A 15,993-nucleotide genomic window follows, 5' to 3' on the forward strand; every position below is an offset into this window, starting at 1 on the left:
TTTTTTTTTTTTTTTTTGTGCTTGTTTAATAAGTTCGTTGGTGTGTTATTTTGATTTTAGGAGGGTGTTAGCAGTGGTTGGGCATGTTATGGTTTTATTTTGGGGTTTCTGTATTAGCCACCGTGAGATTCGGCTATAAACTTTTTTTTTTCTTCTCATCTCTCTCTTTTCATGAGTTTGTGTATTTATATATAGTTTAGATATGCTATGTAAGTATGTGTGTGTGGACCTTTTGCTAATCATTTTTTTTTTTTGGTTGATTTTACATTCTTTTTAAAATTATGGTGTGTTGGGTAATTCCCAAATGGGATCTTATTTTGATTAATCTCAAAAGATCAACTTTAATAACTTTAATGTAGTACAAATCTTCATAAGATATAGTTTTTAGGATATAACAAGACTGAATTATGGGCTACTTTACAAAATATACAACAATTTTTTATAGTTTGTTGTAGCACATTGGTTAAATTTATCTGATTAATGTATTTTCAGGTTTGAAGGCCGGTAGTGGAAAATAAATACAAATCTTAATGGTGGAATGTAATTATGTAAGTAACTTACCAACTAAAAAGAAAAAAAAAACAAACGGTAATATTTACCAAAACATGAAAATGTCGTAATTTTTGTTTTCACCTAAAAAAAATGTAAGTGAAAATTCATTATGAAAATAAATAGGTACTACATTATAATCCGCGGTGTATTGCGGAGTAAGTTTTTTTTATTTATTTATTTTGTTAATATACTATTTTAATACTAATTTTGCTAATATACTTTTTGTTAATTTTAGTGATTTAATATATAAATCGTGGTATACCGCACAATAATTTTTCTTTACTATAATCTTAATTAAATCAGTTTGATTCGACATATTTTATATTTGTGTTGTTAAAACATTAAAATGAGGATTTAACCCGTATTGAAATATCATATTAGTGATAGTTTATTTTTTAGTATTATTAATTCAATCATGTAATGTCATATAACCCGTCATGTAATATAACTAATTTGTGTAATTTTGAAAATTTAATATGTTTAAATATTTATAATTTTAAACTTTTTATTAAATTTAGATATATCAGTTATAAATTATAAACTTCTTAAAATTTTATAATTTACTATATACATTAAATTTACTATATATATATGTTGAACACACACTTTTTATATTAATTGAGTAATATATATTTGTTTAAAAAAATTCAAATCAAAATATCTGAAGGAAAAATACACATTTTATTAACTTTATGTATTATATGATGATTCACTACATTTAAATTTTAAAATAAAAAAGAGATAACAAGAGAATAATTTTTTTAATGTGGAATAAATCTTCTAAATGTTTATATTAATTATAGAACATTATATATATGGATATTTAAAATATTTTAACTGTGCTTGGTTATAAGGATAGTAGATAAAGTTAAGTAAACTTGTTTGAATATGAATATAAGCATTAAATAGCATTCAATGTAAAAAAATTCCAAAATATTTTTGAGCAAACTGCTGCAAAAAAAGACTAGTATAGATTTCACCTTCTCTAATTTTATTTTGTTTATTTTTTGAAAAATATAAAATTAGCTCTGCGACATACAATTTTTCTATTTCTTCACGTCTCCTTTTGACTAAATTAGTCCTGNAATTTAATATGTTTAAATATTTATAATTTTAAAATTTTTATTAAGTTTAGATTTATTATTTATAAATTATAAACTTCTTAAAATTTTATGATTTACTATATAAAGTAAATTTACTCTATATGTATATTGAACACATACTTTTTATATTAATTGAGTAATATATGTTTGTTTTAAAAAATTCAAATCACAATATATGCAGGAAAAAAATACCTTTTTATTAATTTTATGTATTATATGATGATTCACTACATTTAAATTTTAAAATCAAAAAGAGATGATAGGAGAATAATTTTTTTTTAATTTGGAATAAATCTTCTAAATATCTTTATTAATTATAAAACATTATATATATAAATATTTAAAATATTTTAATTGTGTTTGGTTATAAAGATAGTAGAGAAAATTAACTAAACTTGTTTGGATATGAATATAAACATTAAATAGCATTCAATGCAAAAACTTTCAAAAAAACATTTTTGAGCAAAAACTGCTGCAAAAATACTAGTATATATATAGTTGTTTATTTATGACAATTGGTTGACAATTTATGTTTCTTTATCTTACATATGTAAAAAAATTTAACAATTGTAAAGTAAGAAAAGAATTGTTTACTAATATCTGAAGAATTTACAAACTTCTTAACAAATTTTTAATATATTTTTAATAATTCTATGTTTTTATCAAATACAATTTAGGATATATTAAAATTCATTACAAATATTTAGCTTATTTAAAATATAAGTGTATATTGGTAAAGTAATATTACATTTCTGCAAAATATATCCAACCACACAACTTAAACATAGTAATTTTATCATGTGATATTTTCTTATGCATTTTTTAATACTACTAAAATGTCATATTGGATTATGTTATGTTTACTAATGGAAGTCTAACTATAGAGAAAACGCTAAACTACACGTTGCACAAATAGTTGTTTACAAATGAAAAATAAATTCTATTGCACAACGCTAATATAATTTTTGCTATAAGATTAGATTTATCTTTTGCTTTTTCGAGTTTCTTTATATTAGATGCTCCATATCCTTCTTCATAATCCAAAAATGAATCTTCTATGTTTGGCCTCCAAATCCGCATATGTTAATTTTAGCGTCCGTGATGGTTTCTTCCACATTTTATATAGGATAAAGCCAGCGACATGTACATGAGTTTTGAGATAGGAACCCCTGAATTATATTATCATAGAACACCATTGTCACGAGCGATGTAATAACAAAAGCCTCGATCGGGTTGAAGTGGTCAAATGATATCTTATATTTGTCTCTTCTTAATCCACCATAGACAATAAACAATAGTTCAATCGAACCTTTTTTCGGGAAAAGAGACTACACAGAAAAGGTTATTGGCCGGAGATGGAAGAGAGTGTAATCTCCTTCAAGATATTTGCATGAAACAAATTGTCCATAAGATCGCATAGAGAAATACGTTTTGCTTTCTTGTTTTAAAATACGTTTTGAAACAAAAGAGTACTAAACGTTCTATATTAATTTGTTCCTTTTCTTGAGAGTTTGTAAAGTGTAAACTCTTTTATATTGGCAAACCTCGCGAGGACATTTTAACTATTTTAATAAATACATGCAATCTTATCAAAAATTTAAGAATCAACAAAACTTTATATTTACCTTCTTTAAAGTATAGTTCTAACCTATCCCACAACAAAAATGGTTCATACCCGATTCACTAACTCACCCCACACCCCTACATGTGCCACGCCACACATGTCGTTCGTTTACCCTTAATTATTATTATTATGATTTTTTAATTTGGAGAAATGAACAATCCAACTTAGTTGCTATCACTACATGTTTTAAAAAGCATTATCTTTTCCTTTAAATGTTTCAGGTTTAGCTAATTTTTTACACAAGAAAATGAAAAACGTACAATTAACATTTGATTAAGATGTTATCATGTGGGGGCAAACCTTAGATTTGCAGCCAATATAATTGGACACGTACATCATCAGCCTCCTATCTCTTGCTACCACGTGTATACATTCCAAACACTTTGCGGATCTCAAGCCGGTCGGCAAAAGCACCAGCGTGAAATTCGTCATTCTGCATCTTCTTCGTGCCTTTGATGGCCGTTGGATCCGAATCAGACGGCCGATACACGATCTATCTCGATCCAACATGTGAACTTGTCATTTGCGTAAGTCAAGTACCAAAATCATTTGTATATCTTTCGGACGAGGTATACACAAAATATATTGTGATGTGCTAGAAAATTAAAAATCATACTTGTATTCTATGAATATTGTCGTATGTAAACAGATTTTGGTTGTAAATGAATGTATACGTATATTGTAGATCAATGATAGACGTTTTGTTTATCTTTTAGAACTTGATGACCTATGTTAAGATAAAATTGCTTTTATAACAAGATTTCGTTTGTGAATTAACCAATCATATAGAAACGGTAGAATTGTGTTTCTTAAGGCGAAAATGCAACTAGAAGAAGGAATCGTAGAAGATTTTGGTTTTATATGGAAATCTCTTATTTGTGGATGATGTATGCGTCTTTTTTTTTTTTAATTATTTCTTAAGAAGTATTTAAAAAAACTAGTTTGGTGATTTAGAACTATTGGAGTATATAATGACATAAAGACACGCAACCATAGTTCTTCCAAAGAAAAAAGTGAGGAGAGCAAGAATAATTCTGTTAAAATCAACATAAAATTCAAATGTGTGTTCATTTTGCACTGAAATGATTTATTTGGGAAGTGATCGTTGCAGGTGAAGAGTGAACATAACGAAGACATACGCACGCAAAAATCGTTGTGATTAGCTGGACAGGATCATTGCTTTACTTCTTTGTACCTTCGTTCATGTTCTTGTATAAATCAAGATTTTTGTTGAAGCTAAATTTTTCACATGTATTTGTTCTTCTGAAAAGTTGAATCATCTCTAATTGTAGTTGGAAATTAATGGACTGCAGTATTTGAAAGGAACAACTATACTCGCTATAAAATACAAATAAAATCGTATACATATATATATATACTGACTTATTCTAATAAATCTTTATAAAAAAACTCAACATATGTGATATGTGGAACTATAGGTTCAGTCATTACCTTCTTAACAAGTTGATCCCCTTAACTAAGCATGATCAAGACGATTCTCTACTCTATTGTCTTTTTTAGCCTTTTGGATAAACATTATTTCGAGACATTTTACTGTTGACAAAAAAAAAAAAAAGACATTTTACAAAATTTTCAAGTGAACCCAAAACTTTATATTCAAAATATTAAAGTCTTGGGTCTCGACCTCAAACCTTAATTTACTTTGATGGACCGTTCCATGTTCGAACATCTTTACATTCTTAATTTAGTTAAGTCAGATTTTTGGATTCTCATGAGTCATATAGCATTAGTTCATGGCTATCATTGTTTATCCACTATGCTATATGAAGCTAAAACGAAAATAGAAGAACCAAAATCGATGTGAGATTCTTAGCAAGGTCTTACCATGGTGATGAGAAATTAAAAGAAACAAATGTCGGGTCGGGTAAGAATTTGTGAAAAATTTGGAATTTCTTAATCTATTTTAGAGATTTTTGTTAGTTTTACAACAACCAATAACGATCGTGTGACTAAAATGAATGAGTACTTTATTTGTTTTAAGAAAAAAAAAACGTTTTGTACTTAAATGTTAAATTTTAAAGGTTGAATATATTTTTAAATGTTTAGGGTAAGAAAAAGGATTGATTTGCAAATTTCCGTTATTTAAGTTGGAGAGAGAGAGAGAGAGAGAGAGAGGAAGGTTTTAAAACTCAAAATATCGCAAAACCCTAAAAAACAGTTTGGGTTTTTTCTTTGCCTCCCTCCCCACTCTCAAGTCCAAAACACTGCGCCGGAGAAAAAGACATGGAGACGGAGACAGACCAAATATACCATCTCGATGTCGGAAATCTCCTAGGTTTCAATCCGAATCATCGTTTCCCTTCCGCTCCTTCTTCAAGGTTCGTCCTTTCTCGTCTTATCTATCTCCCTGAACCTTGTGTTAAGTTTTTTGACGGCGGCGGCTTGATATATATATATATATATATACATATTTTTTTGTATTGATTAGTTGATTGAAGGTGGGTTTAGCTTCATACTAATGATTACTGAATTAGAGAAGTAAAAAGATACATTTTTCATAGAAAAGCTTTGATTTTTCATAGACTCTAAGGTCTCTTTATGTTCTATTTAAGTACCTTAAACCATGACCCAATTGAAAAAAGTTGTGTGTTGGTTGTTAATTTCAGCGACCTCTCTCGGTGCTGTTAGTAGTTTTGGGAGTTAAATCATCTTTCTGAGTGACAATCTTATCTAATTAAAACAATGCTGTGTCGCTATCACATAATATTGTTTTGAGTTGAGTTACTTGTTTCTTGTTTAGAGTTTATTTTGTTGCTATCCTTGATGAGTGTTTCTTCGAATTATATTAGGGAGGAGCTTGTGAAGGAGTGCCTTGAAGAGAGCAGAAAACTTGTTCAGGCAATAGCTAACGCTCTTTTCAACTTTACTTCAACTGAAACTAATGATGGTCCTATTGTCCAGTTGCCTCCTCCTACTACCAAACTTCCTAGAGAGAAACACGTAAGACCTTCTTTTTTTTTTTAGTTTTTACTGATGTTGTTATAATATGGGTTTTGGGAGTTTGCAAAATTAGACTACACATGGATATAACCAGTTTAAATGCAAACAAGGGAGTTCTTGTATGATCTTAATAGATCTAGCATCTTACAAGGGTGTTCATGGTTTGCTCATCACTTATTTTCTGAATGTACTTTAGTATGCTAACCTTCTCCTTTTTTTTCCCAGGTTCCAAGGCCTAAGCCTCCTACAAAGTGGGAAGAATTTGCGCTTAAGAAAGGTAAAGCTATTTGAGAAATTGTCTTGAAGATTGCAAGGTTGAGATTTAGATTGGTTGACGACCTCTTTGTTCTATAGTTTGAAGTTACTGATGTTTATTTTGTTTGAAATTGTTCTTGCTTCTGTTTTTTTAGGTATACAGAAGCGTAAGAAGGACAAAGTTGTCTGGGACGAACAAACTGATCAGTTTAAGCGTCGCCATGGTTACGACCGTGTTAATGATGATAATGATGTTCCCATTATTGAAGCAAAGGCAACAGATGGTAGGTGTTGAGGGAAAAATTATCTTATCTTTGTTGTTTTGGCACCTAGATTAATCTTGTTAGATACATTGTTTAAATCTAATCTCTTTGAGTGTGAAGACTGTATATGGAGTTTCATTACAAGTTGTATTTTCCTACTATTTATGAAAGCTTTTGGATAACTGCAGAACCAGGAGAAGATCCTTTTGCCAAGAGACTAGACGAGAAAAAGAAGAGAGTGGGAAAGCAACAAAAGAATAGACTTCAGAATTTAAAGGCAGCTGAAAAAGCTGGTGCTTTACCGAGGTAAAACAGCTTCTTTGATTGGTATATGGCATATGTTATCCCTGCCTGAGATAGTATACCGATATAGTTGCTAAACTTTAAGTTTTATCTGACGAAAAGAAATTTAACTCAATCCTAGCTCCATATAGGATGTCTTTATGAGTTAAAGCCTGATTAGTTGCTTGTTATTTGTCAATCCTGGCTTCAGTTTTTGGTTTGAGCTGTTCATTTTTATGCTCAACGTGGGGTTATCATACCACCTGTTTCATGGGTTTTTGAAAACTGACGATCTAACTGGGTCAACAATCTTTGCAGCCATGTCCAACTTGCTGCAACATCATTACCCATATCAGGCACGAAATCTCAACCAAAGAAAATTGGAAAGGATGAACTTGGAGACGTAGCAGGTTTAGCCGCTACTTCAACCGCTAGTGGTGGAAAATTCGATAAAAAGTTGCCTGGAGAAAAAGCTCCGAAGAAGCAGGGTAAACATCACAAGGTAATATTCAGCAATAGTTTCCCTCCTTTGACATGTGATATTTAATCTTCTATCTAAATGACCATATCTGTTGATATTTGTGGGATATTTGCAGTATTTACCGGTTGTAGCAGGGCGCGGGGCTGTTAACCCAGAAAAAGAACAGACTAATAATGTACTTAGCAAGATATTCTCAAAGCATTCGCATGAGATTCTCAATGTCGGCAAGGTAAAACCAAAATACTTCTCAGCGCTCCTCTCTGGTTTTGATCTATTGCCTCTGATGTTTGTATGTGAAAAGATTGTCTTAATCTGTTGCATATAATATGATTTTAGGCGATAAACATGTACAACGTCAAGAAGGAGAAGAAGAAGTCAGGAAGGTCAGACAAGTCAGGACGATCAGACAAGTCAGGACGATCAGACAAGTTGAAACCTAAGAAGGACATCACCAAGAAGCCTGCCAACAAAGCCAAGTGAAGAGACTCTCCCATGTCTTACTTACTCTTCTATCTGTCTTCATCTTCTATCACAAAACAAATTTTGAGTTGCTCCGTATCTGTTACAGCAATACTTTATATTTACGTTTACGTTTATTTAATCTTATTGACTTCATTTTGCACCATAAAACAATTTTAAAGCTCACAAGGTCTAGAAATCCAGTATAATTTTCACTTTAAAGCTCTCAATTTCCCCATCTTATTGGCCTTTCGGCCACAATAATACACATACCACATGTACTGCTGTGTTTACAAGCATTCTCTCTTGCGTCTTTACATTCAAGCAACTCTTATTTTTTCAAACCTTTAACCACTCAAGACAAGGACACAAACCCCAACAGAACCTTGCTGGGTAATAATCTTTCAAGTATATCTCTTTACCAAAACCGATTATGTAAAAGCTGAATGCTTTCCCACGGTCTTCCATGGTGACACGAGTCACAGGGACAACAGATATGGTGTGTCTCTCGCATACCACATTCGCCGTCGGTGGAACTTCAGCTCTTAATGAGATAACTTCTGAGGAGAACCTGTTGAGGAAATATGAGTCAGCAAAGTATGCTGGCGTGCACTGGTAAGCTTGTGTGTTGCAAAGCTGAACTCCTTCTGCTCTGTCAAATACTTCTTCTGGTACTGAACCAGCCCCTCTTGTTGCATTCACCTTTCGCTTCGACAGAGTCTTCCTGTCAAACCCCGAAAATAAAAATCAAATTTTACAATTGCCACACAAAGCTATTATACCTTCTTGAAGAATTTGTAAAACTTACCATCTTACAACTGCGATACTGCTTGTAAGAAGAGAACCAGTACTGTCACAAGTCTGACATTTGATTAACCCGCGAGATTGGCAAGTTGGGCAAGGAAGCTTTCCCTTACCACTACAGCCTGCGCATCTGTGGAGAAAATAAGGTTCTCTGTAAAATAGACACAGTTTGCATATTGCAACCATCAAAGTGAAATTTTGAGTTCTTATGAACTTACATTGTGTCAGATCCATCTTTATGAGCAACCAAACCTCTTCCATAGCAAGCGGGACACTTCATCACTTGATTCTCCTTGTAATATCCCGGGTCTCCATCAGCATTGCACGTTGGACATACTACATCTCCTCTTCCTGTGCAACCTGTGGATGAATTATACCGAGCATCATCAGTCTCTACAAGATTCAAATTGTCCTAATGGTAGTCATAGACATAAATATTATTACTTTTGCACTTCTCAACAGTCTCAGAATTAGGAACCGGGACTTGAGTTTCTTTATACGGAACAAACAGAGTAGGAAACTGCGATCTCAGGTCAAGTTCCCATAACCCTAGTTCAGCTCCATGTTTCTTTCCATTGACATTTCCGCCACTGAAAGGCAATGTCTGTGTTAAAGCTTCCCTCTCCTCAATAAAAGTGTCAAGAGTTCCCACATAAACATTGCAGTCTTCGACAGAATGAATCTTCCATGTACGAGCAGGACGGCTTCCCCAACAACAACGATGGCCAATATGATCAAGAAGCAGCTCCCTTATCTCAATCTCATCAAGAAACTGCCTGAAAACATTTACATAAGTTCCAACACATGTTAAGCTAGTGCTAGATAACAACAGCAATAAGATCAAACGTAGGAACCATGTAATCACTGGACTTACCTTTGCAATTCATGACCTGCTCCAGATGCAGTTGGATAACCAATAGCTTGAGCTGTCAAACGCCAAGCATTATAAACAGAGCTAATGTAAATCAACGTTATGTCATTCAGAATCATCATAAAGCCCGAAAATTTCAAGAACCCGAGAGAGAAGAAGTGATGTTTAAGAGGAAATGATGAAACTTTCACAAAGCCGATCAATAAACTAAAAGGCAGGCCAATACAACATTTTGAAGGATCAGGAAAAATGGAACGAGACTTACGAGTGGGTAATGAAACGGGGGTGTTTACAACAGGAGGGTAGAGAGACGGAGGATCAGAAACTGCGGAAGCGGTACGGATTTCTTCGACGGTGACGCCAGCTCCGGCGAAAGAAGGGTTACGAGCAGAGGAGCTATTTCTCTGTAGGTACTGGTACGAATCCCATCTATCGGATTCATTCGTTTTCTCTGATCCTAAAATGAGAATTCCGACAAGATAGATTATGAAACAGAGAACTCAAAATGAGATTTTTACACAGAGGAGATGATGAAGTTTCTTCTGAATTTTTGTGAATTACCTGAAAGCAGAGGCTTATCCATGGATTACGAATTCTCTTTTGTCTGCCAAATAAACAAAAAAAAAGAGATAAAGTTATAGAGATTTTCTGAGAGTTACAATTCGATCTTCTTCTTCTTCTTCTTCTTCTTTTCCTTCTCCGTGTGAAGAAATTTCAATACATCATTACAAGAAACAGAGAGAGAAGCGGGTTTTGTTGTCGGGTTTGGTCGAACCGGATTGGGTCGGATCAGATAAGGTCCGGGTAGAACCGGGTCCTTAAATGCCACGTGTGAAACCGTTGAAGACTTCACCCACTTGTTTTTTTGATGTTGTTAAGTTAATTTAAAGGAGGTTGTGTGTCATGGGGGATGGGGGCATCTCGCCAAGAAATCTTTTTTCATGTTCTTTCATTCCGTTCATATTTAAAACCCTTGAATATAAAACATCATTCCAACCAATTTCACTTATGGTTATGAACAAATAACATTTTCCGTCTGATTATGAATTATGATAGTTGTTGACCTGAATTATTTGTATGAACAGCATCTTCGTTTGTCTAGCACATATTCCGGAGTGATCACAAAATGGGTATTTTGACTTCTATTTTTTTTTTTTTTTTTGGGTGCCATGTCCGGACCAAAATATACCTAGATCCATGATCCTCGACTCTAATGTAGTTTTTGGTGTGTATGTAATGTTTCTATGTTCGAGTGTTGTGATATCATTCATACGAATCTCACAATAGTCATGAGCGTGACTTTCGTTTCTCCTAAGTCCACGTCCTAACATAGCTTTCTCGCCTCTTTGACCATTATATAATATCCTACTGGAAACAACTAGTAAACATAGTTTGAGTTTTTGTTTTTTCTGTTTGGTCTTAATATGTAATAAGAAAATGGATAGAGACACGAAGTACCCCTAAATTAAGTGAACAACCCACTGACAAAGTAAACGGAAGAATAATCAAATCGCACGATAGATAATTGCATTGCCGGTCTGTTTTATCTCATTATATAATACATAAGTAGAGAAATTGGGTGAGATAATGCAGAATGCAAAATCATGACTTAAAAAATTTACTATATGACGCGGTTTTAAATATGAGACAAATGAATTGATGACAGAGTTGAGTAGACAGAGAGAACGAGTTTGGTTAGGTAATGGTTTGAACACTACTTACCGACAACCACTCGCGTCCACATTTGAATTCTTTCTTAGTTTCTTTCTCTCTCTCTCTCCCACTCAAATTACTCAGTCACGCCTTTCCGATTTCCTCAATCTTTCATGGCGGTATCTCTCTTAAATCCCCTCACTACTCATTCTCGTGTGTGATTCTCCCCTCTAAGATCCGCATTCTCTGTACTCTTTCTTCTTCCCTCTCAAGCTCGCTCTCCAACCATGGCCGTGTCAGTGCCAGTGCCATTGTTTCAGTTTCTACTCTTTCTTGTTCTTTCGAGAGCGAGTTATTCGTCTTCTGAGTACTTAATTGGTGTTGGAAGCTATGACATCACTGGTCCTGCAGCTGACGTCAACATGATGGGATACGCTAACTCAGATCAAATTGCTTCTGGTATTCATTTCCGTTTACGAGCTCGTGCCTTCATCGTCGCTGAGCCACAAGGTAACCGCGTCGCCTTTGTGAATCTTGACGCTTGTATGGCTTCTCAAATCGTCACAATCAAAGTTCTTGAACGACTTAAAGCAAGGTTAGCTTCAAGAATCTTCGGATAGCTAGAATTGACATCTTCATTCGCTAAAGATTTGATCTTTGAGAAGAGTGTTAGTTGAATTTTGAACGAATCAATACGAATTTGTGATGGTGAAACATTTGCAGGTATGGTGATCTTTACACAGAGAAGAATGTAGCAATAAGTGGGATTCACACACACGCTGGACCAGGAGGATATCTTCAGTACGTCACATATATTGTGACCTCTCTTGGATTTGTTCGTCAATCTTTTGACGTTGTTGTTAACGGCATTGAGCAAAGCATTATCCAAGCTCACGAAAGCCTACGTCCTGGTTCTGCTTTTGTCAATAAAGGTAAAGTTACAATCTTTTCTCTTGTTTCCTTTAATGGTGTTGAGTATTTTTGTGTTTGTTTAAACCATTGTGTGTATGTGTGTGTGTGTGTGTGGTGATTTAATAGGGGATCTTTTGGATGCTGGTGTGAACCGAAGTCCAAGTTCTTACCTGAACAACCCTGCAGCTGAGAGGAGTAAATATAAGTATAACGTTGACAAAGAAATGACACTTGTTAAGTTTGTTGATTCTCAGTTGGGACCTATTGGTAGCTTTAACTGGTTTGCTACTCATGGGACTTCCATGAGCCGGACTAACTCGTTGATTAGTGGAGATAACAAAGGTGCAGCTGCGCGGTTTATGGAGGACTGGTTTGAGAATGGACAGAAGAATTCAGATAGCTCAAGAAATATCCCTCGGCGAGTATCAACCATTGTTTCTGATGTTAGGAAAAACCGTAAGTTTAATCCTTATCTTGAAGTTACCTAATCTAGCAATTCTACATTTGCAGTCATGTGTATGAAAGTTATGGTTTTGTTATTTCTTTGTTTCAGAGAGTCGACTTTTGGATATTTCAGCTACTTATAAGTCCTCTAAAGGACATTCTGTGGATAAGTCCCTTCTTGATGCTAAAGTCCGAGTAAGAAACGGTTCAAAGCGTAGATTTGTCTCTGCCTTTTGTCAATCAAACTGTGGTGATGTGAGTCCAAATACTCTTGGTACGTTTTGCATTGACACTGGCCTGCCTTGTGATTTCAATCACAGTACCTGCAATGGACAAAACGAATTATGCTATGGCCGTGGTCCAGGGTATATACTATACTGCTGCTTCTTGATTTTCTTATGTTTTTCCTCTCTGTCCAATTCTATCTTTTGCACATTTTGATTAGCGTTCTGTACTTTTGTTTTGGTAGCTACCCTGATGAATTTGAGAGTACACGTATCATTGGAGAAAAGCAATTCAAAATGGCAGTAGGACTTTTTAACAAAGCTACAGAGAAGTTGCAGGGAAAAATTGGTTACCAACATGCATATCTAGACTTCTCAAATCTTGATGTCACAGTTCCTAAAGCAGGCGGCGGCTCCGAGACGGTTAAGACATGTCCAGCTGCAATGGGGTTTGGTTTTGCTGCTGGAACTACTGATGGTCCAGGTGCTTTTGATTTCAAACAAGGAGATGATAAGGTAGTTTAGCTTTGCAACTATCATCTTCTTATTTCTCTCTGAATCTTTCTTTAACAAAACGATTATGTTATCTTATGTAATTCTTTTTTTTTAAGGGTAATGTCTTCTGGAGACTAGTGAGGAACGTGTTGAGAACTCCCGGTCCGGGACAGGTCCAATGCCAAAAACCAAAACCCATTTTACTTGACACTGGTGAGATGAAAGAACCATATGACTGGGCGGTGAGTGGCTCCATTCTCTGTTTCCTTGTAACTGATTAAAAAGATTTGAAAATGTAGTGTATTGACTAAGAGTAAACTGCATGAACTACAGCCTTCGATTCTTCCGATTCAGATGCTCCGCATNGAAAAACCGTAAGTTTAATCCTTATCTTGAAGTTACCTAATCTAGCAATTCTACATTTGCAGTCATGTGTATGAAAGTTATGGTTTTGTTATTTCTTTGTTTCAGAGAGTCGACTTTTGGATATTTCAGCTACTTATAAGTCCTCTAAAGGACATTCTGTGGATAAGTCCCTTCTTGATGCTAAAGTCCGAGTAAGAAACGGTTCAAAGCGTAGATTTGTCTCTGCCTTTTGTCAATCAAACTGTGGTGATGTGAGTCCAAATACTCTTGGTACGTTTTGCATTGACACTGGCCTGCCTTGTGATTTCAATCACAGTACCTGCAATGGACAAAACGAATTATGCTATGGCCGTGGTCCAGGGTATATACTATACTGCTGCTTCTTGATTTTCTTATGTTTTTCCTCTCTGTCCAATTCTATCTTTTGCACATTTTGATTAGCGTTCTGTACTTTTGTTTTGGTAGCTACCCTGATGAATTTGAGAGTACACGTATCATTGGAGAAAAGCAATTCAAAATGGCAGTAGGACTTTTTAACAAAGCTACAGAGAAGTTGCAGGGAAAAATTGGTTACCAACATGCATATCTAGACTTCTCAAATCTTGATGTCACAGTTCCTAAAGCAGGCGGCGGCTCCGAGACGGTTAAGACATGTCCAGCTGCAATGGGGTTTGGTTTTGCTGCTGGAACTACTGATGGTCCAGGTGCTTTTGATTTCAAACAAGGAGATGATAAGGTAGTTTAGCTTTGCAACTATCATCTTCTTATTTCTCTCTGAATCTTTCTTTAACAAAACGATTATGTTATCTTATGTAATTCTTTTTTTTTAAGGGTAATGTCTTCTGGAGACTAGTGAGGAACGTGTTGAGAACTCCCGGTCCGGGACAGGTCCAATGCCAAAAACCAAAACCCATTTTACTTGACACTGGTGAGATGAAAGAACCATATGACTGGGCGGTGAGTGGCTCCATTCTCTGTTTCCTTGTAACTGATTAAAAAGATTTGAAAATGTAGTGTATTGACTAAGAGTAAACTGCATGAACTACAGCCTTCGATTCTTCCGATTCAGATGCTCCGCATTGGCCAATTAATCATCCTTAGTGTCCCCGGAGGTAGATAATAAGACTCTCTCTCTCTCTTCCTTATTCGTTTCCAAAAGAACTAAAAAGCCTAAACTTGGGATGGATATGTTATTGGATGCAGAGTTCACCACAATGGCTGGAAGGCGTCTCCGTGACGCTGTGAAGTCTTTTCTCATCTCTTTGAACAGCAAGGAATTTGGCAACAACCTCCATGTCGTGATCGCAGGTCTCACCAACACGTATTCTCAGTACATTGCCACTTTTGAAGAATACGAGGTTCAAAGATACGAGGTTTGTGAAAAAAAACATTATCTCCCTTGATTCAACTTTGTTTACATGTCACGCCATCATGCTTACCTTAACAGCTTTGTTGTTTTTTCCAGGGAGCCTCAACGCTATACGGACCACACACACTCACTGCTTACATCCAAGAGTTCAAGAAATTAGCCACAGCTTTGGTTAATGGTCAAACACTCCCACGTGGTCCGCAACCTCCTGACCTTTTAGACAAACAAATCAGTTTACTATCCCCTGTTGTCGTAGACTCTACTCCTCTAGGAGTCAGCTTCGGAGACGTCAAAGCTGATGTACCTCCAAAGTCAACGTTCAGGAGAGGTCAACAAGTGAACGCTACGTTTTGGTCGGGGTGTCCTCGAAACGATTTGTTGACGGAAGGATCTTTCGCTGTGGTGGAGACGCTGCAAGATGGAGGGACATGGGTTCCAGTGTACGACGACGATGACTTCAGTCTGAAGTTTAAGTGGTCAAGGCCTGCTAAGCTGAGCCCGGAGAGCCAAGCAACCATTGAGTGGAGGGTACCACAGTCTGCGGCCGCCGGAGTTTATAGGATAAGACATTATGGAGCTTCTAAGTCGCTGTTTGGATCCATTAGTAGCTTCTCTGGCACTTCTAGCGCCTTTGTAGTTGTATGACATTATATTACTACATAAGTAAACATATCACTGCATAGTGTATAATTTATCAAATAAAAAAAGAGAAATCTGAGTTGACTTATCCATCAAAATGATATCAAATATCTCAGGCTTCCTGTAACATTAAATATCAAGAGTTCAACCAATATAGTGAAGACGACGAATAAAATGGAACTGGATGATGTATTTTGTCAACAGAGGAGCCACTATATTGGTGTTTATGCAACCTG

At 35.1% G+C, this 15,993-nt stretch overlaps 4 protein-coding genes across 4 annotated transcripts in view; 2 read left to right on the forward strand and 2 right to left on the reverse strand.

Moving 5' to 3' along the window:
• On the forward strand, positions 5,413-8,154 carry LOC104792593 (ribosome biogenesis regulatory protein homolog). Its single transcript, XM_010518779.1, has 8 exons — positions 5,413-5,618; positions 6,090-6,240; positions 6,466-6,517; positions 6,651-6,779; positions 6,947-7,064; positions 7,359-7,542; positions 7,637-7,750; positions 7,858-8,154. Exons 1-8 carry the CDS (start codon positions 5,524-5,526, stop codon positions 7,999-8,001), a joined length of 987 nt encoding a protein of 328 aa, XP_010517081.1. The 5' UTR covers positions 5,413-5,523; the 3' UTR covers positions 8,002-8,154.
• On the reverse strand, positions 8,180-10,383 carry LOC104792594 (protein SSUH2 homolog). Its single transcript, XM_010518781.2, has 7 exons — positions 10,217-10,383; positions 9,921-10,112; positions 9,659-9,710; positions 9,229-9,560; positions 9,003-9,144; positions 8,789-8,914; positions 8,180-8,704 (listed from the first exon to the last, which is right to left on the reverse strand). Exons 1-7 carry the CDS (start codon positions 10,236-10,238, stop codon positions 8,320-8,322), a joined length of 1,251 nt encoding a protein of 416 aa, XP_010517083.1. The 5' UTR covers positions 10,239-10,383; the 3' UTR covers positions 8,180-8,319.
• On the forward strand, positions 11,271-15,845 carry LOC104792596 (neutral ceramidase). The gene is made up of 9 exons (XM_010518783.2): positions 11,271-11,903; positions 12,032-12,240; positions 12,347-12,676; positions 12,774-13,029; positions 13,134-13,404; positions 13,500-13,625; positions 14,798-14,861; positions 14,953-15,122; positions 15,215-15,845. The coding sequence occupies exons 1-9, from the start codon at positions 11,596-11,598 to the stop codon at positions 15,761-15,763; spliced, it is 2,283 nt and encodes a 760-aa protein (XP_010517085.1). The 5' UTR covers positions 11,271-11,595; the 3' UTR covers positions 15,764-15,845.
• Positions 15,946-15,993, reverse strand: part of LOC104792595 (protein VACUOLELESS1-like) — a 5,514-nt gene continuing 5,466 nt past the window's right edge. Inside the window, exon 17 of the transcript XR_769079.2 lies at positions 15,946-15,990. The gene's annotated coding sequence lies outside the window, so the exon portion shown is untranslated. The remainder of the gene's footprint in view (positions 15,991-15,993) is intronic.

The sequence above is a fragment of the Camelina sativa genome, chromosome 6 (genome assembly GCF_000633955.1).
Source record: "Camelina sativa cultivar DH55 chromosome 6, Cs, whole genome shotgun sequence".
In the NCBI taxonomy this organism is placed as follows: Eukaryota; Viridiplantae; Streptophyta; class Magnoliopsida; order Brassicales; family Brassicaceae; genus Camelina; species Camelina sativa.

Coding starts and splice junctions, on each gene's coding strand:
- LOC104792594 (XM_010518781.2), bottom strand. CDS start 10,238: ATGGATAAGCCTCTGCTTTCAG. Junction 8,915..9,002: donor AAAGATGGATCTGACACAAT/GTAAGTTCATAA, acceptor TTTTCTCCACAG/ATGCGCAGGCTGTAGTGGTA. Junction 8,705..8,788: donor AGTATCGCAGTTGTAAGATG/GTAAGTTTTACA, acceptor GGGGTTTGACAG/GAAGACTCTGTCGAAGCGAA.
- LOC104792593 (XM_010518779.1), top strand. CDS start 5,524: ATGGAGACGGAGACAGACCAAATATACCATCTCGATGTCGGAAATCTC. Junction 7,543..7,636: donor AGCAGGGTAAACATCACAAG/GTAATATTCAGC, acceptor GGATATTTGCAG/TATTTACCGGTTGTAGCAGG. Junction 7,751..7,857: donor AGATTCTCAATGTCGGCAAG/GTAAAACCAAAA, acceptor ATATGATTTTAG/GCGATAAACATGTACAACGT.
- LOC104792596 (XM_010518783.2), top strand. CDS start 11,596: ATGGCCGTGTCAGTGCCAGTGCCATTGTTTCAGTTTCTACTCTTTCTT. Junction 11,904..12,031: donor CTTGAACGACTTAAAGCAAG/GTTAGCTTCAAG, acceptor AAACATTTGCAG/GTATGGTGATCTTTACACAG. Junction 13,030..13,133: donor TGCTATGGCCGTGGTCCAGG/GTATATACTATA, acceptor TTGTTTTGGTAG/CTACCCTGATGAATTTGAGA.